Below are 25868 nucleotides of genomic sequence, written 5' to 3'. Positions count from 1 at the left end.
ATGTACAGCGTGGGCTGCGCAATGTACTGCGTGGGCTGCGCAATGTACAACGTGGGCTGTGCAATGTACTACGTGGGCTGAGCAACGTACTGCGTCGGCTGCGCAATGTACTGCGTGGGCTGCGCAATACACTACACATACATATTCTAGAATACCCGTTGCGTTAGAATCGGGCCACCATCTAGTTATTCATAAGGGTGAAATGGTGTAAGGCAGTGTTGGACGGGGAGCCAAAGGCTTCTTTTTTTTTACAGGGATATCATGCCCACATTGCTATATACGTGGACTGTGCAATATACAACGTGGGCTGCGCAATATACAACGTGGGCTGCGCAATATACAACGTGGGCTGCGCAATATACTATGTGGGCTGCGCAATATACTATGTGGGCTGCGCAATGTACTACATGGGCTGAGCAACGTACTGCGTGGGCTGCGCAATGTACTGCGTGGGCTGCACAATGTACTGCGTGGGCTGCGCAATGTACTGCGCGGGCTGCGCAATGTACAACGTGGGCTGCGCAATGTACAGCGTGGGCTGCGCAATGTACAGCGTGGGCTGCGCAATGTACAGCGTGGGCTGCGCAATGTACTGCGTGGGCTGCGCAATGTACTGCGTGGGCTGCGCAATGTACTGCGTGGGCTGCGCAATACACTACACATACATATTCTAGAATACCCGATGCGTTAGAATCGGGCCACCATCTAGTTATTCATAAGGGTGAAATGGTGTAAGGCAGTGTTGGACGGGGAGCCAAAGGCCAACCAGTAACCAACTTCAGGGCCCCACTTTTCAACTACATGCAAATGTGACATTATCCTCAATCACAAATGTATACAACAATGAACTGGGTAGATTCATAAATGAATAATATGCGGCCTTTGTAAGTACATAATTATTCAAGTATATAGAGCCAAATATTGCTCAGATAAGAGGGTGGTGGCCCACTCTTGCAAAGGAACCAAGCGGAGGATTCTCCTGTTCCTGTGGACCAGTCCAAGCCTGGTGTCAGGTAATAAACAGGAGGAATAGGTGTTCTTCTCTGCAGCTTTAATTTTACAATATCCCATTGTCTAGTCATGACACCCTCCAGACAATTTTAACTTGAAACTTAAAAATATATAAAATAATTGCAGAATCAATCCCTTAACGTGAGGGAGTGATCTATAATATGCTCGTGTTATGTGGGGATTCCTTGCCTTTGCCCTTTAAATCTATTAGCAAAATTCAGACTAACATAATCATATAATGCTTTTGGCTCAGTTGTGTCCTAATGGTTGGTTCAGACATAATGTATTTGCTGTAGAAAATTTTCACTGGATAATCCACACCAAATCATATGGACGTTACTGAGGATTTCCATGAGCAAAACTTCTGATCTGGTTTAGTCTAAAATAAAAAATGATATTCTTATTTTTCCAATGCCCCGCCGCTCCATGTTCTTTGCCAGTCTCCGTATTCTAGCACCCTACAATGATGTGTTGTCACTAAGTGACAGCTGCAGCCTGTGATCTGAGGCAGTGGTCACATGTCTGCACAACATATCATCTCTGAAGAAAAAAGTACAGAGAACTGGAAAAGTGATGCTATGGGAATACCGGAATTTTGTCAAGGTGAGTACCGCACACTGCTCTTCTTATTTTACCATTCCGCTTGTACCTGCAGATTTTTGGCGCATCCACAGGTAATCTGTAGTAAAATCGTCAACAACAGAACTTATTGGGGATTTCATTCCCGTTGAACTCAAGAAATGGGTGGATATTGGGGAGTAGAGATGAGCAAACTTCATCGGCTTCCTCCTCATTGCGGCAAGCTATAGTGCTTACTGAAGAAGCTGCATCGGGAGCCCGGATATCTGGAGTGCTCTTGATAATCAGCTGTTCGGTGCTGCAGCTGCATATGTCGCACCTGTGTGACAGTCACAGCACATGCACGGAGAACCTGTCTGTTGTGATTGTCACAAAGCTGCTAGACATGCAGCTGTGGAGCCGAACAGTTGATTATCGGGAGCGCTCCAGGTATATGCATTGCCGATGCATTTTTGGCTATAGCTTGCCGAATAAGAAAGGAGCTGACGATGTTTGCTCATCTCTATTGGACAGGACATCATGCAAGGGCTGGGCAGCAGAGAATGAGATACCTGTTGAGATGAGGAGTCCCGCAAAGGAGACTAAGCAATGTGAAATAGTGTCCGTTTCTAGTTTCTATTTCAGCCATGGGTCTGCCTCTTCTGTACACACTCACTTGGATGAGTAAAGTAATAACAAAGGCACAACGCGCACTGTATGTCGTAAAAATGTGTAATTGTGGTCTTGGCTTTCCCCATCTCGATGTGCCAGTAGGGGGTAAGATACAACCCTGACAAGGCCAAAATTGACATTTTATGAACATAAGTCAATAAGAAAAAAAATATTCATCACCACATTGGTAAATCATAGGACAATCATGTGGGCACGAACTGCAAATAACTCAGCTGACGATTTCCCTTAAAGACTTAACCTAAATAACATACAGGCATGAAGCAATTTTTCTCTGTTCCATCTCACTTGAATCTGATACAGACCTACAGTAGAGATTGAGGCAGCAAACAAGCACAAATCTGCCCGGCCTATCATTTACAGAGAAGTGTCTCCATGATTTGATTTTATTATAACAAGAATCCACTCAAGAGCCATGTTTCAAGCAGATCTCTGAGATACAGAATAAAGGAAAAAAGGAAACTTAGGGCACATGAAGAAAAAATGACATTTATAAGTGCTGATTTCTTCCAGTCAGAGTGCTGCGGCTGACGCTGAAAATCAATAAGGCCGAATGAATGAGACTGCCAGTAGCTCAGCGAGAGATTACATATTTGGATGGAAACATGAATGGTAAACAGCACAGGGTTTTAAGGCAGGATCGCATGCAATGAAATGGTAAATGGTGTGTATAATAGACTAGCAATCTACCCGCTCATGGGTGTCCGCAGGAATGCCAGGATTTGTTTAGGATCATATGCACTGGTTATAAAATTGATGCATGCAATATCATTTCTATGCAAACTGCAGAAAAAATGAAAAGGAGGACACTAAGCACAGAGCTAATGTTTCCAATGCGAGCATAAAACATGAAATAAGAAAAACGCAAAGGTCCAAAATATTACTTTGTGAAATGTATGACATTACAACTCCAGGAAATAACTGTTATAGGAGGAAACATACTGCAATACTACAAACATTCACAGCCAGGACACAAACGCTCCACCGCCTCAGTACATACATATTAAATGCTTATTTAATGCAAAGCTATTTATGTCCATATCCTTCAGGCTACAAGTGTACCGTCATGTGTGCTCCTGGTCACCGTGAAACACATTTATTAACTGTCGCAGCGACGTTTCATTTAATTGCCGTAAATCCTGACTTGGATGTGACCTTATATAAAAATAAGTTTCTAAAGGGATTGTGATTAGTAATGAGCGATCATGCTCGGATGCTAGCCGAGTGACTGCAGAGTGCTCGAAAAATATGTTCTAGTCCCCACAGCTACGTGTCTCCCGGCTGTTCGACAGCCACAACCTATGCAGATTTCCTGTTTGTTATACAATCCCTGCATGTGTTTCAGCTGTCGAACAGCCAGGAGACATGCAGCCGCGGGGACTAGAACATATATTTCGAGCACGCCGAAGTCACTTGGTTAGCACCCGAGCACGGTCAGATAACATCTTATCAGAGCACGCTCGCTCATCACTAATTGTGACACCGCTTAAAGAGAACCTGTTCCTGATTCATGCTCCCCAAGCAGCGAGCAGCATGAATCACAGCCTGGCTACAAAACCGAAGTCAAGTATATGTTTCTTTTAAATGCTTTGGTATCAGAAGAAATATTCATTAAAGATCCAGACAGAGACCACAGATGGAGAGCAGACCAGTCCAGTGCTGCTCTGGCCGGCTTGTCCCAGTGCCCAACAGCTCCCCCAATACTGCAGATGCTAACTTTTCCCAGATTTAGCATCCGTGAGCGCACAGTTTGGAGCAGCGTCTCAACCATGCCGCTAGTTTGAGCTGCCAATCTTCAGGGGCGCTCCGCTCTCCAACAAGCAGGATGGTCGGAGGCAGAGGAGCAGTGCCCTCCTGAAGAAGATACTGTACACAATGTATCTCCCAAGCAGCTAATGAAGCGCCATGATTGACAGCTATATCAATGCATCGGAGGCCTCTGGGTCAGTCACCTATGTAACAAAGCATTGGGGAGTCTCTTCTGTGTATGATAATGCAATTTCCTCGTTCAAACTCCATAGTGTGAAGGATGTGGAAACCTTTGGGGACATTTTACTTCCTTAAATGCATGCATTCTATCATTAAATACATTTTTGCAATTGGGTGTCACTCAAAATGTTGCAGCACTTTTTTTTATAGCATCTGTGTTGTACTGTCCATTGCTGACTGCAGATTGAGTTATCTGGGAATCCGTCTGTCGGCTTATCAGACGGGGAGTTTGTAATAATTTTATGTCTTTTTTAACTCCTCTCAGCTGCTTTCTGACCACTACATTCAGCTGAACTTTCATCAAGTCATAAGTAAGCTGAGATGAGCGCAAAAAAAAGATAAGGAAGTTACAAACTCTATATCAGGTTGAGCTTACTGACAGATTCTCAGATAACTCATTCTGCTGTCAGCAGTATACGGCTGGGGTCACACTGACGTATCTTCTCTCATGACACTCCGGTCAGACTTACTCAGAGCGTGATCCAAGTGTCATCTTAGTGTGATCCAATTCTCTCACTTGAGAGAGCTGCAGCACAGGTGAGAAGATGGAGAACTAATTTGCTCCATCTTCTCCGTTGTCTGAGTCCGTGGATGTCAGTCTATACGCAGATAACATTGGAGTGCAGTCCGATATTTCACATGCACCCATAGACTTGAATGAGTGCACGTGAGCCAAATTCCGGAGCATTTCGCAGCATGCTGCCATTATTTTCTTATGCCGTATCAGTGTGAGAAAAAATTGCAGATCTGCCCTATCCGATAAAACATCATATAGCACTCGGGAGTGTTATACGCTCATGTGAGCGAGCCCTTACACAGGGGCCATACAAGACAAATGGTGCAAAAATGTAAAAAAAATATTTTTACCCCAAAATACCTGCATTTAAGTAAAAACATAATGCCCCTGAGGGTATCTATATCATTAAATATTGCCTTTAACTGTAACACAATCACAACGGTGTAATGAATTCTACAAGTATACATAAAAGACTTTTCCGGATACCCTAAAAATAAGTTTCTCCATATAAAATATAATACTGTATGTAAATGTATCATACAGTTTATTTTAGAGCTTGTAGCTCATTTAAGTAAGTACACCAGCCTCATCACGTCTAAGAAATCTATTCAGTAATGTATACAGTTTATATAGTAAAATCGGGTGGTGACAGCCCCCTGCAAAGTGTTTTTACACTCAGATGCAATACATGGGGGTGACAGACACCAGGTATAAATGGATATCAATGCACAGTTTTGGGCTCTAAGCACATACCTACATCGGTATATCTGGGTAGTGTAGGCGACCTTCACATTGTTTCTGCAGTGCTTTGAGGATTCCACAAAAATCCCCTTAAAAACAGGATTCAGAGGATTTTATGGGGATCCCGGCAGAATTTCCTGATTGTAGCACAGAATTTCCTGATTGTAGCGCAGAATTTCCTGATTGTAGCGCAGAAGTGCAGTGTGAACAGGGCCTACAAGTGCTATAATTTTTATGCATCAAATCCAACTTCTGCATCAGCACAAGCTCAGGTTATTCTCCTGTCATCCTCTATGCTTTACACTGCAGCTCTGATTGTTTATATTAGCTGTTTATAAGCTAATAAACTCCCAAGGAAGTCATGCCGACAGTGGGCAGTAAACCAATTAATAGCAAAGAATTATTTGGTAAAAGTCACAAAATATTGAAAATAGGAAGCCTTGGCTCAGTCTGTCCCATGATATAAATTAGGTGATTACAACACAAAAGAACATTGCAGATATACCGTCCCTCACCTAAGTGGAATACGGATAGTCCACAGCGTCACTCGTCTCCACAGCCATAGGGCCACTGTACCGCCACGTATCTGTCACTTACACTACGCTCACACAAGGCCCGCTGCAGCCCGGTCATTACATGCAGATGTGTATTTCTTTTACTCTTGTCTACATTTACAGAAAGGGTTTCTTCCAATCTGCCTTTTCTCCGGCATGTCCTGGCCCCATGCTGGGCACAGATTTTACTTTCGGGTGCAGTTTATGTATTATTATGTCCAAATGTGCCATTAGCAGCTCAAAATAGCCGTTGTGACCACAACCTGCATATTACCTGGCTTCAAACTGTATTTTGCACATAAATTGTGAAAACCCAAAAAAAGATACAATAACCTTTGTCATAACTAACAAATCAAAACATTATACCGGTAGATTTACGCGATAACAACATAAATAGCCTTCATAAAAAAGGGCGGGTTAGCGGAAACTTATTGTTGTGGGGTTTATATTACATCTGAACTCATGTGTATGTGTATATATATATATATATATATATATATATATATATAATTATGTGTGTGTACAGAATTTAGATGTGTGTATGTGTATATAATTATATGTGTGTACAGAATACAAACGTGTGGGTATATAGGTATATAATTATATGTGTGTACAGAATACAGATGTGTGTGTACATATGTATATATGTAAATAATTATACATGTGTGTACAGTATACAGATGTGTGTATATATGTATATACACATGTGTATATACATATGTGTATACAGAACACATATGTATGCAAGTATATATATGTTTGCTTCTACCATATATACACACACAAATATATATACATATCTATATACTGTATATTTATATATTCTACATGTTTGTATATATATATATACTGTATACATATATATATATATATATATATATTTGTGTGCGTGTATGTTCAGTATATTCATGCACACTGCACTGGAAAAGTCATGAACCAGCAGTAATGGACTTTGCTCCACTAGAAGGACCAATAAGATGCTTAATTTTGAAATCTAACTAATAGGAAACAACAAGAGCAAAAATATAAAGTCCTGCTGCTCTCTGCATTAATATTAATACCTAGCTGCCCTACCACGGTCACGTACAATCACGTACGACCCCCACCACTGTGTTCCCTGCGCCTATCATACTAGTAGTGCATCTCAGCACTGTAGGAGGAAACCGTGCAAACATGACAACAGTGCGGATATGTAACCCATGTGGAGATATTACCCGGCCTGAACTTATGGCCTCAGAGCTGCAAGACAGCAATGATATCTCCTACCTGCTCATTGTGTTTTCCCAGACAGCTAGAAAACAGGTATACGCCGTATTTTAAATCAGTGGTTATGTTATATATCATTAGATCCATCATCACATCATGAGTTACCATCCTGACATATTACACAGTAGTCATTGTCATTAGCATACATTCTTCTCCACCTACACTTTTCATTCAGTCTTTATCTATATAATAAAAAAAACTGGGGAAAAAAACTGTGTTTATTGTCTTCACAAAGCACCAGAGAATTCGCTGACAAGAAAAAGAGTGCACCCATCTGCATATTACTACATGTAACAGCTCCACCAAATTCTGCCCTCTGGATACTTGGAGTCATTATGTAAATCTTTGTAGCCAGAAGTTCATTGTGACAACAGCTGCATAGATGAAATATGTTTCTTAGGGTATATATGCTTCATGTGAGCTCTTAGTTTGAGATCATTACTAGTGGCTGGAACTCCCCATTGAAAGGATCCTGTCAGGTACTTCATGATGCCTGATTGACGGACAGCAGGAACTCTCGACAGGTTCCCTTGTTACAGACAGCTAGGTTCTAATCTCATATGCTGCCGGGTTTCTGAGAATAGTTTTAGGATCAAGCATATAGATCCAACCTGTCAATCAAGCTGAGCTGGGCGGTGGGAATAAAAGGGGTGCCATCTGATGGACCCTAGTCGCCAGGCCTGGACACTTCTTCCTGTGCCTGCCTCAGTTTTTACAGCTGTTAAACTCTCCGTAAAGAAGGATTCTGTCAAGGTGCAATGCTACCTGTGGTTTGGGCACCATGAGAATAAGGTCAGATTCCCTAAAGTGAAACACCATGGAATATAGACTATAGAATATTACTACAGTTCTTTTGTGGACTGTAAAACTATAAAGCAAACTGTCAACAATTGCGTCCTACAAAGTATTCCTAACTTTCACAGAACGCTATTGCTCTGAACACTTTGCCCTGAAGCCTTTCTAGCTTCTGCCTTACAAGTGTCCCTCTAAGATAGTGATAACACCTCACATCTTAGGAAACTACATGGGAGAGCTATGTGTTTTCAACATTTTTAACCCCCAGCACCTTAGATAAAGCATTGTCCTGTAGGAAGGATTTTTAGAACCTGCCCTGGCGACTATATTGAGCATCTACTTTCCAGTAATATTGCCGCACACATTCAGCACCACTGAGATTACCAATCATGCCTCACACATGTCGCATCCTTGTGTCTGCAAACATGGCAGCATATGTCCAGATAACAGGACACCATATTGTAAAGACCTTGGTAATATCCATCCAGCAACTGGCATGTCACCAAGTAGTTAACATTTGAAATAGTTTTGTTTTTACATTTCAAATATTGTGAATCAAAAAAGTAAAACATTTTTTAGTATTAGTTGTAAATGTGCGCAAAAATGACTGGCACTGTAACCGATCCATAAAGAAGTCATCCTACACGTGGCCGCTTCCTAACCCCTGGCCATCCACACGTGGGCATTGTCCCTTATACTAGCATGACTTCCGATGGTAAACAGAAGAGGATGAGATGAACGTGTGCTGGAGTATATGGGGGGCACATCTCTCACCACTCAGCACTATACATGGATTTATAGCTTGTGCTTATTTCATGCATTAAGAAGTAATACTTCCCTGTATAACCCAAGTCTACAACTATCAACTTAATATCTACGGTGTATAATATCTATATACTGCAGACTGTGAGCCCTCACGGGTAGGGTCCTCCCTCCTTATGTACCTATGTGCCTTGTTTTTTGCTCATGTTTAATGTATTTGTCTATATTTGCCCCCTTTTTCACATGTAAAGCGCCATGGAATAAATGGCGCTATAAAAATGTATAATAATAATAATACTAATAATAGCTATCAATTTAATATCTATCTAATATCTATTCATCTATCCTTCTATCTATTTCTCTCTCTATCTATCTAATTTTTCTATATTTATCTATCTCATATCTATCTATCTATCTATCTATCTATCTATCTATCTATCTATCTGTCATCTGTCTATTGATTTCTATCTATTTATAACCAACAATCCTTCTATCTATCCATCCCATATCTATCTATCGATCTAATTTCTCTATATTTATCTATCTCGTACCTATACTATCTCCATCTATCCTTCTATCTATGTACTTATCTATCTCCATCTATCCTTCTATCTATGTACCTATCTATCTATCAATCTACATATTTCTATAGGTATCTATTATCTTTGTTTTAAATATCCATCTACAGTACCTATAGTATCTATATCTGTCTTGCTCTGTCATCTATCTATCTCTCTATTATCCATCCACACACATTATGTAAAGTTCTTGGTAAGTAGTCATTTAGCAAATAACCCAATATGTGTGTATAGAGAATCCACGGTTTGGACAACATCAATACACTTATTACTGCTGTCATGTAGTAAATTAGTTGTTGAGTCAATTCAGTTATTATAAGGTATATAAAAAACTGATTTCATTTGTTGCCTGATTTAATTAAATAAAACCACTGTAAATAATCTAAATCGTCCACTTCCACTCCAATGTATATAGTCATGCACCACAAAGTCCACATATACACGATACACTACACTCCTTCGCTCCCTAAAACCACATAACATACATGACTTTACCCACAGAAAAAAGTTAATCACAACAGAGATTAGAAACTAACCCTGTGAGACATATAAAAGTACATATAAAAGTAAGACTACTAAAACACGTTCTTCCCAAGGACACACTAAACTATAGTATCTTTCTATGGGGTGCTTTGATAAGAGATGAGAGGACAGGTAGAGATGGTGTCCATAGTAGTTGTTATAAGAATTATTCATTTTCAAACAGAAATCAAAGCAAAGTTCGGGAGAAATATGATTTTTAAAACAATCAAAATATCTTCTATTCTGCCTATGAAACTTTTAACGATAACGCATCTTTTTGATGTTTTTGTAAAGTGCTATGTGACATGTTTTCTACTCATTTGTATGACATATAGCGGACTGTTTAATTAACATTTTCCCTTTACAATTTGGTAACAAAGTTTGTTGAAACTTTTTTTTAAATTATTTTGGGTCATTTTGTTCACATACAAAAAATCTTATCTTGACATTATTTAATTACTTCTAACTTGATTGTTATCTAATAGATATGTATGTGTATATATATATATATATATATATATATATATATATATATATACGAAAATTACCTTTTACATTTTGATTTTGTCGATACTTTAAAGGTCTAAAATATGTCTTTAAAAAAATCTGATGGAGACTATTTTCTTTAATTTGGAAAAAAAATCAATCTGCAGCTGAAATAAATGAACAGAAAATTCTTCTTGATTACCTAATCTCAACCCGAAAATGAGACCTTGAAGCCTGATCTGTCTTGTGTGAGCGATATCATTCACCCTAGCCTTTGCTCCTCTCTGTAATTGGAGATCACAGGTGCTGGAGTGGACTTCCACTATGCTATCCATTTGAATGACAAATGCCTGTGAAAAAGTGGAATACACAGCACGCTGCCCTACCAGACGCAGCATTACACGCTTATTTACAGGGGGATCATTACATTGGGGGGGCTTTCACCCGTTTTATCATTAGCTTTCACGATTTAGGCCATGGCAGTTTTGCCTCCAACTTGCAAACAAAATCCATACTTCTCTTTAGCAACACTCAGACTACAGATATTTTCTAACATCATGATGAAAGAATAACTTGAGGATAAAATCGAAACAAATAATAAAAAATCTATGAAGTGAAACAAAATATTTATAAAACCGAGCCTTTTTCTCACTATGAGGTCTATATTCGTGCGCCGAAGGCCAAGCGGTCCCAGAATGGGTTAATCGGAGCCAGACTTGTCACCAGAATGCGAACCCTTTAGGATCACGTTTTCTTTTAACATATGCAAAAGGACATGACATGAATGTAACAGGCAATATCCATAATAGTAATAATAAGGGGGGACGGGGACGCGTTGGACGGCGTGGTGCAAGCAAAATTAAATACCTAGACGGACTTACCGAAGAGCTTGCTGGGAGTGTCCTCACCATCATTTGATTCCACGGGAGCAAGAAGGGGCTCGTTCAGCTCACTGTCTGAAGTAGCTGCCTTGTCTTCACCTCTCGACTCTGCATTCATCTCACTCCGCAGCAGCAGCAAGGGCTTACTGACTTTTCCGGCTATCATTGGATCCTAGTTATGGGGGGGGGAAATCAAGAGTGAGCAAAATAAGGAACTAAAGTGGATGCTACGGTGTTAGTGAACTCACTCCAACACCTTCCCCCTCTCCGGCTCTCCCTTACACACACATACATACACACCGTCTCTCTTATCTCCCCAGCTGCTCCTGTTGTTATTGCTGGCTGCAGTCAAGTGAAGAGCTATTACAGATCCAATGAGTTTTCCATTACACCCCACCCTATTAAAGCCCAACTATCATGTGAAAGATTCAGAAGGCTTTCGGGAGAGTGAACTTCTTTGAAAGCATGCTTACAATCATCTTCATAAATGCATGATATGCTGGGCTGGCTCCTCACTTGACGGTACTGCAACAAGGCACCCCTGGCTGTATGAAGAAATCCCTCCACATATTGCACCAGAGTGTAATTATACACATTCACAAAGTACCTGCCTCCCTCCTGTCACTCTCTCTGCCCCTTTCTGCCCCCTTTACGCTGCCTTGGAATTATGCAAACGCCTTCTCATTACAAAGTGATTAACCTGGTGTTAATACAAAATGAGACAGACACCGTTCCCAAATAAGCAAATCAATATTATTTTTTTTTCTAGCCAGAAGATCCCAAATGTTTTGCCGCTGGGTGTGAATAATTAGAAACTTTATGGTTTTGTCTGCTCGGTTTAGTGGTGCTGAAAGGGACAGCAGTCTATTGAAAGCAGTGCAGCCTATTGAAACGGACAGCAGCTATTGAAAGGGTCAGCTTCCCACTGTAGGGTCAGATGGGTATTGTGCGGCACAATGACAGTCTTGGCACCGCCACGACACACATACATTGCAAGCAGAGGTACACTTCATCCTACCATTACATCTTGGGTTCAGTTATGCTTACTATTACTTATATCTACATGCTATAAATGTGAACAAACAGGCAGAAAATACAGCAAAAAACAAAGCAGTCTAGAAAGTTCAAGTGCAAGACTAGTCATTTTTATTTCAGGACAATAAAGGAGATCCCAGTCTGCACATAATCCAGTTTCCCGCAGCTCCAAGAAAACTTTACGGTCAAAAAATACAATATATTAGCCGAATATTTTATCTAATCAGAGAAATAAAATCAATACTTACAAAACAGTTACAATTGTTCTTATTGCTGTGGCATTAAGGCCCCAAAAAGGTAGGAATAAAATGGACTTGCTGGCGATTGGGTCTGTTCTCCTCGTCTCAGTCAGAGGCCATTGTGGGGTCATAGACTCTTCCACAATTCTCTATTCCCTCTGCATAGTTTAGTTTTATTTTTGTGGCGGGTATCAAGACAATAATGAAATAGGGAAGAAGGTACAATGACCCTGTGGTGTTATCTGTCAGCTATTTATTGCTAAGTTCATGCCTAAGTGACTCTAATGTAGAGAACAGGTGACCAGCGTGCTAGGAGGTGGGCTAGGATGCTCCTAATACCCCATCATCACATTGGTCGATGTGCGCCTGTGGGTTCTTTAATGTATTCATGTCTGAAAACTGAATTTGATATGACACATGATAATCTATGAAAATGTTAATCAATACAAATAGTTTAAGCTGTCATCAAATGCACTTCTGTAGTCAATACTCATATTGCTGCAAACAATGTCACTGTCACCGAGGCTTAATTTGCACAGCACTTAAATATCGGAGTCCGTGCATCAGTGCACTCCTCCCGAAATCCTGTAGGTAAACACATTTTCTCCCTATTTAAGGCTGGAGCACTCAGCATGCATTTAGCTGAGTCGAATCCTACCATTTGAATACCTTGATAGGTCCACTGGAGGGCAAAATTAATACTTAATTGAATCTCACAGTCATCAAAATAATCAATACTTTTTTATTATTTATTCTTTACAGTCTGTTGACTGTTTCAAACCTCGGAGGGGACGGTGGAAAGGATTCATGGCTTCGAAACACTGTCATTTAACAAGGTAATTTTCAGCGGAGCATTAGGGGTTGTGAAACATATAATAAAACAAAAATGGTGGCTGATAATAGGAAGAAAGAAAAGAATTATATTTCTGCCTTCTAATAAAACAAGATAAATAAAAAAATAAATAAAAAAAAAGCTGGTGCAGAGAAAGGAAAATAAAAAGGGGGGAGGGAGGCTGAAGGGAGAAGGAGGATAGGTAGGAGCTGGGTTTTGAAAGGTTTTATCATATCAAGAGCAGAGCTGAGCTTTCATAATGCTGACATTTCTCATCCTGACAATCCTAAACAAGTGAAAAGGATGGGATCGCTGATATCATCTTTCATCACATCCTCCAGCTTAAGAACCAACATGACAGGTCCTCTTCCCCATACACTGTTAATTACTAAATAAAACACTCCTGCGCTAGGAAGGGTGGCAGCACGTAACCCAAAGCAGGGGTCTACACAAGCCACAAAGTGGGTCTTAAAAAATTTGTTTTTGGTTGGAGATCAAAGGGGTCAGTAGATAATAAAGAGGATACAATAACGTACCGGGAAAGCTAAAGCCTCTGGAGACCAATTTATGATAGGTCCTTACACAAATGTATGGAGGAGTAAGGCTTTCATGATTGGGAGATATCGGGCAGAAGAGACACCCGCCTATACTGTGGAGCAGATATACATAACGTGATCCTGAGGCTTAATTCATAGGTTAATTCAGCTACTGGCTCTCCATGAGCAATCCTCGGGGACAAAGGAAAGAGGATCTGACCATGTATGAGAAAGGAGAAAGACAGTAGCGGAGGAGAAATGGAAGCCAGCATTAGTGCAACTTCAGAGCACTGCACACACAATGTTAGAAACGTTATTACGGAAATTGGAAAATAAAACAAAAATAAAACTAAGATGTCGGTATAAATCATTAAATTCACAACTTCACATCTGATATTCCTATTCGCGGAATGCATAGAAAGCAACACCATCATATTTATTCTTTATTATTTGGGGATTGTGAACCAGATCTGCATTTGTCTCACTGCATTTTAGATCTGCTTCATTTGGCAGCAATTTGAATTTGAGGTGGTCAGAAAGACGCTGGTTCTCTTTCTCCCCCATGCTTTTTACTGCAGCTCTGCTTAGTTAGATTGTCTGCTGTGTATAAGTGCAAGCCCACTAGAATCTCTACAGAAGAAGTATCTGAACCACCAATGAAGAAGTTTAGTATTCCTTTACATTTATTTTTCTAAGACCTAGTCTTGTAGCTAAAAGATTCATTTTTCTAGCATTTTTCCCCTAAATGCATGTATTTTAGCTTTCTACATCCTCTATATATCACAATACAGAGCATGCTGCAGAATGAGTTAACTGTGAATCCGTCAGTGAGTTCATCTGAAAGCAAAATTTGTAACACTTATCTATTCTTCTTACAAATTCAGCTTTCAATGGGTCACAAATCACCTTAGAAAATAGTTCAGAAGAGATCATCTCATTTTCAGATACAGTCATTGACAGATTTGACTATTAACTCATTTAACTCATTCTGCAGTCCATGTACTGTTAAAAATAGAGACCATAGAAGCCAAAAGGTTCACATTTTTGAATGAAACTCTAATGCAAAAATTACTTTTAGACTAAAATATATGCATCTAAGTTTAAAACAATGGCTCTGGTGTCCATACACTGGAGGCGTGTTGTGTTCTGTGACAGATGAGATGCGGTTGTAGACTAGACAACACCTTTAAACTTTGTACTGCCCCTAAACTAAAAGACTCGATCCAGAGAAATCTGCTGTTGCACAACTTTTTATTAGTTAGTGCAGAGCAACAAAAATCAAACATGCAGAGCAGCAGTGGACGGCTGGACAACGCTCCTATGCAGATAAATGAAACAGCAATGCAGCTAACAATGAGCAAGTGGTCCCAACCTTTCATACAGTGAGAGCCACATTCAGTGATCCCCCCTCTCCTCCTCCTGCAATAGTGACACCCAGTAACTGGTATACCAACATCCAGGGGTATACTCTTTATTCTTGATAAAGAAAAAAAATTATCCTCTTAATATATTGCAGTAAGCATATTATACAGCAATGTACTTACAATTGCTCATTTTGCCCTTCTACTCAGTTAATTCTTCCCTTTTCCATTAGGTCTATGACATCACGTGATTAAAACCTGACTAGCTGAATCCTCCTAAGCTCTATGTAGAAACAGGAGGTCAATTTTCCCTGTATGGGTCATGAATCACTGCAAAAGTCATTGGTGGCGGGAGGTCGGAGCAGCTGGCACAGGAATCGAAGTGGGGAATTATAAATGCAGGGACTAAAGACTACCTCTTGAAGCTCATCAAAAGAATGCCAAGAGTGTGCAAAGCAGTCATCAAAGCAAAACGTGGCTACTTTGAAGAACCTAGAATATAAGACATTATTTCAGTTGTTTCACACTTTTTTGTTAAGTATATAATTCCACATGTGTTAATTCATAGTTTTGATGCCTTCAGTGTGAATGTACAATTTTCATAGTCATGAAAATACAGAAAAATCTTTAAATGAGAAGTGTCCAAACTTTTGGTCTGTACTGTACATCTGAAATCTATTGGCAAATAAGTGATTGGAACGTTCTAGATTAAAAAATTGATATATGGGGCAAGATGAAATATATAAAGAGATATTAGAGGTCACATATCCAGTCATGAGAAAAACTAAATACACTCCCTGTGGTGTTACGTTACAGTTTATAATAAAAAATAAACCATCTGGTCCTTTGACGTTATTAAAATTAGGTGAAAACAACCTCAGATGAACACAGCGCATAACAAAATTACCAAACCAAGGCCCTAATGCAGAAGCAGTGAGTGACAAATTAAGTACACCCCATGATTCAACAGCTTGTAGCACAACCTTTAGGAGCAATAACTTGAAGCAATCGTTTTCTGTTTGACTTCATCAGTCTTTCATATTGTTCTGAAAGAATTTTGGCCCACGTTGCTTTAAATATCATTTAAAGGGAACCTATCACCCAGTTTTCTATATATAAACTAAATCCGCCTAGTGTAAGTCGTCTTGGTCAGCACTCCAGCAAACTGTTCATAAGTGTCTAGCTTCCCCACATATCTAAGAAAATTCCTTTTATAATCCTCCCACACAGGGATGGAAAGGTCCTATGGGTGTCGCTCAGGGTTGTAACTTGACATTTTACTTTTTGAGTTTATTAAAAATCACAGACAGACAATATTTTTACAGACACATTGGAAAACCATAATAAATCATTATGATTATAAGTGATCCATGTCTATAGCACATGATATGATGGAAACATCTGCTGAATTCACTGTAATATGTAAAATGATGACAATTGCAGTAAAAATAATCTGTAGGAGTTTTGTCAGCTTCAAAAAAATCACGGACACCTTAAATTTTTTTTACAGACAATGCAAAAAAAGTGCTACATTTTGAAGTACTGGCAACCCTGGTCTTGCTGGTCAGTGCTGGATGCCGCCTCGGTCCCTGCAATCACTGGTCCTCCTGCCTTGATTGCAGGGACAGAGGAGGTGCTGAGTACAGACCAGCAACACACATTGGACAGTACTGTACTGATTAGCATAAAGTGCAGGAAGATTATAAAAGGTATTTTTTTGGATTTGTGGAGCTATGTTTAGAGAGCTGGGCTCTTATACACAGGTTGTTGGAGTGCTGTATAAGACAACTTAAGAGTGATGGGTTTAGTTTAAATGGTATAAATCTTGTGACAAGTTCCCTTTAAGTTCAATACATTTATTCACATTTATCTACGCACAGCTCTGTTAAGATCTCACCGCAGCATTTGAGTTGAAGGTATCCAGGCCCTATGGCTGAAAAACAAGCCCAAATCATCACCTCTCCACCACCATGCATGATAGTTGGTATAAGATATTTTTACTGATGTGATTTTCTTGGTTTTCACCGAACATGGTGCAGGGCATTATGGCCAAACTCATCCACTTTGATCTTTTCTGCCCAAAGGACATTGTTCCCGAAGTCTTGTGGCTTGCTCAGAACTTCACTTACTTTAGCCATGCTCCCTGTTCTTTTTGCAGAATTAAGTTTTCTCCTGAATCCCCTTCCAAACAAGCCATAAAGGTTCAATCTTTTTCTAATTGCATGGTCATGAACTTGAACATGTCATGCTAACCAAGGCCTTTAGATTCCGAGCTGCAGCTATTGCGGTTTTTGCAGTCTCAACTTGGGGTGAATTTGCTGGAATTTCCATTCGTGGGAAAATTGTCAACTGTCGTGAATAGAGATACACAAATTTATTCAGGTGGAGGTTAATTCTCCTAGAATTTTACATACATTTGTATTTTCCAGAATACATATTTTATACAATTTTTTCCATGCAAGTTCAGCTGGCTGGATCCACCATTTTGCTGAATTTTAGAGGGCCAGAAAAAGGTTAAGAAAAAAATAATATTCCCCTCACCAATCACCTGTCACACCACCCCTGCAATCTGATGTCTGGTCCTCCATGCTCCGGTTGCACACATTTTTTTGGCCTGCTTCACTTTGGGCTAAAGCCTCTAGCTCAACCAGGCCTCTGATGTCACTGTACACATTATAATGAGGTGCACGTTATGATCAACTTGTGTCCACAGAGGAGCTAACTAGATCTCGGACCGTGTGACAACAGACACCTGATTGACGAGATAGGTGAACGGTGAGGTATTATTATTTTTTTACCTCCCATGTTTATTATACTCTAGGATTTGGAGAGACACCGAAAAAAATAAAGAACGTTAAATTTACAGTGATTCGATCTTCTCTAGTCTAAGATGTTGTCTCCTTGTGATTAATCTTGCTCCCTGTAGAGTATTGGACCCCAAGTTGTTTTTAAATGGTATTAGTACTTAGTTTTTCTCATGACTGTATTTACTGTTGAATAACCTATGAGATAAGTGTGTATAAAATGTAAACACAGATTTATGGCTATCATATCTACACATTCACAATCAATTTTTATTGTTCCATGAAATGTATAGGTCTTCGTATATCATTTTCTACTGTTATTTCGTGTGTCCTTTACTTTGAGTTTGTAAAGTTGTATCTTTTAGATTATATACATTGAGAAAATCAAAGCAAGAGTTTGCAAATGTCTATATTTTATTTAAATTTAAAGGCGTTGTCCACTACTAGGACAACCCCTTCTCACTTCCCACGCGTGGTCCAGATAAAATAAAAAAGCTAATACTCATCTCCTGTGCCGGCACTACTCCTGCGGTGTACGGCTCTCGCCATACCGGGGTTCTCGTGTGGTTGTATGACACATGGCCCTGGCGCCCAATCAGCGCTGGGGTCACTGTTCACTCATTCAAACAAATTGAACACGGAGAGGAAGACAGGGCTGCAACTGATCTCTAACTGGTTCACTTTAATTGAATATGTATGACATACAAATTAACTAATAATAATATAATAAACTGCAATATAATTTTTGCAGTGTAATAATGCTGCATGCTGCCTGCCAGTTTTAATTCAGGGAACGCTTGTCAGAATTATGTTCATTGAACCTGTAAAGCCATATGAATTAAAATTGACAAAAAGTAGCCTCCTGGTTACTTTAAAAAATAAGTCCTGAGAGAGTTCTGTGCCTGTCCTGAGCCTGTCCTGTGCCTGTCCTGTGCCTGCACTGTGCCTGTCCTGTGTCTGTGTCTGCACTGTGCCTGTCCAGTGCCTGCCTTGTGCCTGTCTTGTGCCTGTCCTGTGCATGTCCTTAGCCTGTCCTAAGCCTGTCCTGTGCCTGTCCTGTGCCTGTATATGCCCTGTGCATGTCCTGTGCCTGCACTGTGCCTGTCCTGTGCCTGTGTCTGCCCTATGCATGTCCTGCGCCTGCACTGTGCCTGCCTGTGCCTGTCCTGTGCCTGTGTCTGCCCTGTGCATATCCTGTGCCTGCACTGTGCCTGTCCTGTGCCTGTCCTGTGCCTGCACTGTGCCTGTCGTGTGTCTGCCCTGTACCTGCTTTACACCTGCCCTGTCTGTCCTGTGCCTGCACTGTGCCTGTCCTGTGCCTGCACTGTGCAGGTCCTGTGTCTGCCCTGTACCTGCTTTACACCTGCCCTGTCTGTCCTGTGCCTGCACTGTGCCTGTCCTGTGCCTGTCCTGTGCCTGCACTGTGCCTGTCGTGTGTCTGCCCTGTACCTGCTTTACACCTGCCCTGTCTGTCCTGTGCCTGCACTGTGCCTGTCCTGTGCCTGCACTGTGCAGGTCCTGTGTCTGCCCTGTACCTGCTTTACACCTGCCCTGTCTGTCCTGTGCCTGCACTGTGACTGTCCTGTGCAAGTCCTGTGCCTACTCTCCTTCACTTTTTAAGTCATTGACAACCCTTCAGGCAACTGCTCTGTATTCATGTATTTACTTTAATGTAATACTTTCAGACTTTTACAAATTATTTTCAGGCAGTCTTTGTGAACTGCAGAATTTTGTTGCTTTGTGCATTGCAGAATTTTGACGGCCAATGCGCCGCCATTATCAGCGCCATCTGATTGACCACCCCTAATATGAACAATAATGTTACTAAATTCCTGTTCACAGTATTCCTAAAGAGCCAGAAAAGATCCCTCATACACACAGTGCATTTAAGATAAGGGTGCTGTATTTTCTACTATAATAAATTTCCCAAAAATGATGTTTAATTTCCAAAGCTCTGTTTTATTTGTGGACCAATTTGCAAATTCCTCCCTAAATCCACAGTTATACCTAAATTTGTTTCATACAGTTCACCTTGTACTCAAAGGGAATAGCAGAAATACTCATAAAGCAACTCTTCCCAGGGGGGCTTCCAGTAGCTTTGTTAGGAGACTAGCTTGTGCTGTCTGGAATCTAAGAGATTACTCCTCAGTCTGATGGCTGCTGGACAATTTAGGAGAAGCAAGAATGCCATACTTAGGAGCAGGGGCGTAATGACCGCGTTTCCAGAAGCCATGACCACATCCCAGCCCGTAAGAGTGAGGGCTCCACTGACATCTGCACAAACTTCAACTCGATGTGTGTCCGTGGATGCACATTCAGCTAAACTGTATTGCAGTGCATAGACCCGTTGGGTCCGTGTGCCGCAATACACGCTGCTGGCCAATCAGACATGTGACACTGCTGTGATGTCATGTGCTCCCGTCACTTGCACTCTGAAGTCAGCTGCCATCTGCAGAAGAGGATGCCGTGTGGTGGGGGGGCAGAGTGAAGGTGAATATAATTGTATATATAATTGAATATACTGTATGGGGCCCAGGATGAGGGACATACTGTATACCAGGAGGGGGTGGTCCTAATTGTGCACCGGGACCCATAGGACTCTAGTTACGCCATACATAGGAGATGTGTATAGTGGGGGAGTTTTTTTATTTATATTTAAGGGCATTGAATCAGGGCTAAAAGTAACTTTTACTATTTGGATTTCATTACAAATGTTACACCTTTTGCATTCTATAGCCTCGGTATGGCTGCAGAATGAGTTACCTGAGAATCCATCAGTGAGCTCATTCTGATGATCTGATCGGGGAGTTTTTAGTCATTTTTATCTCTCTTTTTGCTTTCCTCTGATTTATGACCACAGACCTCATCAAAGCTGAATGTTCACTGAAACAAAGGCCCTGTGGAAGTCAAACTGTGCAAACTATTTGACAAAATCCAATTGCACAAGTGATTATTAGTATTTGTAAGCCAAAAACAGGAGTGGGTGATAAAAACAGAAGCGGTGACGTGTTTCAATTATGCGTTTCGTCTGATCACCCACTCCTGGTTTTGGCTTACAAATACTGATGTAAAACACTGAATGTGTGACTGTAGCTTATGAGTCTAATTTTCATGTTCAGAATGGGAGATGTATTTTATAAAACGGCCCAATAGAAGTGAGAAGCCACAGACGTGTAAAGCACTGACATTAATCTGATGGTGCAAATATTACTTTCTGAACATACTGCCATCTAGCAATCACTAGTGGTACTGCTATACTACAAGGGTAAACTACACATAAGTTCTACAGCAACTTCTATAGCTATTGCTTTTAAAAAAAATTCTATCTCCGGAGGTCGAGGACAGGCCGAAATCACTTCGCCGTCACTTCGCTGGTCGCCATCCCTGCTCCGGGATCTTCGGTGACACATGCACATTGCCCCTCCATTTTCTGAGGGCGTAGCTTCTCCTTCCTCTTGTTCCCACCGTTGCAAATCAGGGGACGGTTCTCCTTTGCTTCTGGGCAGGTCGTCATCTCGCAACAGGAGTCGGAGGGGGCGGTCGCCACTTTTGGCGCCATTTTGATAGTCTCCTCCCATGGCACGCCATTCTTCTTCCTCTGCGCTCCCCATGGCACTGCAATGGTGACGGTTTTGGCGGGAACTTTTGGCGGCAAGTGGCAATCCACAGTCTTTGCAATAAATCACAGTTCAAGCACAATTCAATCACAGTTCCAAGGCACACATGACCTGTTTCTTCAGGCTTAAGTAGATCCTGTTCGTGACGCCAAGTTGGAGCGCCCCCAGATGCAGGGCCGCGGGGTATTCGGTACCGGGCCTCTCTGGCTCTGTCTTGGGGTCGTCACGGTGGCTAGACCTGGCCCGTGACCCTGCTAAGGGGCTTCCAATGAAAGGTGTGATGATGGTGCGTGGTGCGGGTCACGATGAATAACGAGGACACAGGGTTGCAGTCTCTTTACCTCTTTACTGAAGGCTTCAGGATCCTCAATCCAGAGTACTGCTAACAGGGCTGGCTGAGACCGGCCGGTCCGAAGGCACATCCAGAGTTCCCTTTGCAGGTGGAAATCAGTGCCTACCTTCTAGCGCCTGTGTGTTGTAGTACCTCCCTGCTGAGCATCACGGGATAGTCCTCACAACTGTTGTGTCTGTTTCTGATGTTCTTCTTCCTCACAACTCGTATCTATTCTGATGTTCTTTCTCCGTCCCCCAGATGATATGGAAAGGACGCACCCGTATGATGGGTAGGCCTGGAGTTCTTCCGGGACCCTAGCGTCGCCCCTCTCCCACAATTGCCCCCTATGTCTTCTTAGGTGATTTAGGTGAGACAGCCAACTTAAAATTAACTGTCCTGCCGCTGTTTGAAGTTTTGCTTGGAGCCTAATACTTCCTCGGCGTTCCGGCTACCGGCTACGCGCCTCAGTAGGATGTTGCCTCGACCTTACGGCACGACTCCTACTGGCTTTATCTCCTTTTTGCTGCGATCTCGTTTCTCACTTCTCCACAATAAACCTCGCTTCTTTTCCTTCCTTAGGATGCCACCGCATTTGAGTGCAGGCGCGGCTCCGTAACGTTCTGTTCTGTTAGCTAGGCCACTGTCAGGATCCCACCCCTGACAGAGACCCCCCTGAATCTTCCCCTGCAACACCCTCTGCCACAGGATGTTGCCTGGTTCCAACCCAGTCAGCTTCTGACTAACTTCCTATCTAGCCCCCAGTTTTACCAGATTGTGAGGAGTGGCCTAATGCATAGAACCCTTTGCTCCCCCTAGTGGCCAGAATGTGAAGTGTAAAGTGTGACTGTGATACCTGGTCAGGTGAACTCCTTAAGTGCCATCAGACGTACCATCACTCCCCTTAGCGGCGGAGCGTCAGTACTGCAACGACCAGGACTCTGGGGCGCTGCACTTGCACCTCTCCAGTCCATCCTTAACTCTGCTGCCCGACTAATCCATCTCTCTCCTCGCTACTCCTCTGCTTCCCCCCTCTGTAAATCTCTTCACTGGCTCCCATTCCCTCAGCGTATCCAGTTCAAATTACTAATACTATCCTACAAGGCCATCCATAACCTGTCTCCTCCATATATCTCTGAACTAATCTCCATATATCTTCCCTCACGTAATCTCCGGTCCTCCCAAGACCTCCTTCTCTCCTCCACACTTATTCGCTCCTCATCCAATCGCCTCCAAGACTTCTCCCGAATATCCCCCATCCTCTGGAATTCTCTGCCCCAACACGTCCGGTTATCCACCAAATTCGGATCCTTCAGACGGAGCCTGAAAACACATCTCTTCAGGAAAGCCTACAGCCTGCACTGACCCCACTGCCTCCTCATCACTACCGAAGCTACCGCCTCACCAACACTGGAGCTCCTGCAACCCCCAACCTATTGTCTCCTTCCCCATAATCCTGCAGAATGTAAGCCCGCAAGGGCAGGGTCCTCGCCCCTCTGTATCAGTCTGTCATTGTAAGTTTGTCTACTGTAAGTGATATCTGTAACTTTTATGTAACCCCTTCTCATGTACAGCACCATGGAATCAATGGTGCTATATAAATAAATAATAATAATAATAATAATAATAATAATCTTGCATGAACTCCTGACACACTCCAGCCACATGAGGTCTGGCCTTTGTCCTGCATTAGGAGGAACCCAGGGCCAACTGCACCAGCATATGGTCTCACAAGGGGTCTGAGGATCTCATCTTGGCACCTAATGGCAGTCAGGCTACCTCTGGCAAGCACATGGAGGGCTGTGCGGCCTAAAAAAGAAATGCCACCTCACAACATTACTGACCCACTGCCAAACTTGTCATGCTGAAGGATGTTGCAGGAAGTAGATCGCTCTCCACGGCGTCTCCAGACTCTGTCACGTCTGTCACATGTGCTCAGTGTGAACCTGCTTTCATCTCTGAAAAGCAGAGGGTGCCAGTGACAAATTTGCCAATCCTGGTATTCTGTGGCAAATGCCAAGCGTCCTGCATGGTGTTGGGCTGTGAGCACAACCCCCATCTGTGGACGTCGGGCACTCAGACCATCCTCATGGAGTCGGTTTCTAACCGTTTGTGTAGACACATGCACATTTGTAGTCTGCTGGAGGTCATTTTGCAGGGCTCTGGCAGTGCTCCTCCTGTTCCTCCTTGCACAAAGGCTGAGGTAGCGGTCCTGCTGCTGGGTTGTTGCCCTCCTACGGCCCCCTCCACGTCTCCTAGTGTACTGGCCTGTCTCCTGGTAAATCATTCAGCTGCGGCGATGAAAACTAAATCTCCGAGCACTAAAAAATACTTGGAAAAAGTAATAAAACGAGGCGCACTGCCCAAATATAAATAATACTATCAATGATATCTAATACATACGGGGTGCACGCGAGTGATAGAACAACTGTACGAAAATAACAAAAAGGACAAGTATCACTCCAGTTATGCACACCACGTAAAAATACAAGCATAATATATGGAAAAAACACAAGATTTTATTGACACACAATAAAACATAATTAAAAACAACAAGCACAAAGCCCTGTCCATGCCAATAAATAAAAACTGAATAACAATAATTATTAAGCAAAACAATGACCAATGCTATAAGCCCGTCTGTAACCTAACACTCAACACACCAAACTGACCAGAATGAGGTAAGTAAGCCCCTGGATGGTATATAACACCTATGCGGCTCATGGGACACTGATATAAGTATGGTGCCCACTAACTAAAAAATGAAAACCCAAAGCACAAAGGTGGACAAAGGGCCGAAGCCCAGAGGCCGCCAATAAGACTCCCAGACAATGCTGGGGAAGAAGTTACCAAGGAGCGAGGCGATGACCGGTGAGGAGACTGGAGAGACAGGCAGGTAGGCAGGCAGGACAAGGGCCAGTGCAGCCCCACGCATATCGCCCTTCAGAAGAGAGCTTCGTCAGGGGACGAAGCTCTCTTCTGAAGGGCGATACGCGTGGGGCTGCACTGGCCCTTGTCCTGCCTGCCTACCTGCCTGTCTCTCCAGTCTCCTCACCGGTCATCGCCTCGCTCCTTGGTAACTTCTTCCCCAGCATTGTCTGGGAGTCTTATTGGCGGCCTCTGGGCTTCGGCCCTTTGTCCACCTTTGTGCTTTGGGTTTTCATTTTTTAGTTAGTGGGCACCATACTTATATCAGTGTCCCATGAGCCGCATAGGTGTTATATACCATCCAGGGGCTTACTTACCTCATTCTGGTCAGTTTGGTGTGTTGAGTGTTAGGTTACAGACGGGCTTATAGCATTGGTCATTGTTTTGCTTAATAATTATTGTTATTCAGTTTTTATTTATTGGCATGGACAGGGCTTTGTGCTTGTTGTTTTTAATTATGTTTTATTGTGTGTCAATAAAATCTTGTGTTTTTTCCATATATTATGCTTGTATTTTTACGTGGTGTGCATAACTGGAGTGATACTTGTCCTTTTTGCTAAAAAATACTTGGAGGACACCCGAGCATGCTCGGGAAATCTCGAGTAACGAGTATATTTGCTCATCACTAGCCACTAGTCTCAGCCGGGTATTCTAGCACTTTGTTGCCAGCTCATTACTGCAGATCTGAGCTGACAACAGAGCGGTCACTGTGCACATCGCATAGTGCACAGCGCACAATGTAGGGACAAGTCCCGCCCCTGAAACAAGCGTCACTGCTGATGCTTCTTTTCAGGGAGGGGTCTGGGGCTGTGACAGTGACCACAGCCTCTGCCTC

At 42.1% G+C, this 25868-nt stretch overlaps 1 protein-coding gene across 3 annotated transcripts in view; it reads right to left on the bottom strand.

Moving 5' to 3' along the window:
* Window positions 1–25868, bottom strand: part of POU6F2 (POU class 6 homeobox 2) — an 854440-nt gene that overhangs the window by 769769 nt on the left and 58803 nt on the right. Inside the window, exons 1-2 of one of the 3 annotated variants that reach the window (XM_077269271.1) lie at window positions 11824–11901; window positions 11351–11522 (exon numbers count right to left, since the gene is read on the bottom strand). In XM_077269271.1, coding sequence (XP_077125386.1) covers window positions 11351–11522; window positions 11824–11835 — 184 coding nt within the window. In that variant the 5' untranslated portion in view covers window positions 11836–11901. Of the gene's footprint in view, window positions 1–11350; window positions 11523–11823; window positions 11902–25868 lie in introns of those variants that run through there. The other 2 variants (XM_077269274.1, XM_077269273.1) reach the window with 2 other exon arrangements.

This window comes from Ranitomeya variabilis, chromosome 6 (genome assembly GCF_051348905.1).
Source record: "Ranitomeya variabilis isolate aRanVar5 chromosome 6, aRanVar5.hap1, whole genome shotgun sequence".
In the NCBI taxonomy this organism is placed as follows: domain Eukaryota; kingdom Metazoa; phylum Chordata; class Amphibia; order Anura; family Dendrobatidae; genus Ranitomeya; species Ranitomeya variabilis.
The sequence above is the reverse complement of the archived record's forward strand: the minus strand, read 5'-3'. Positions and strand labels throughout refer to the sequence as shown.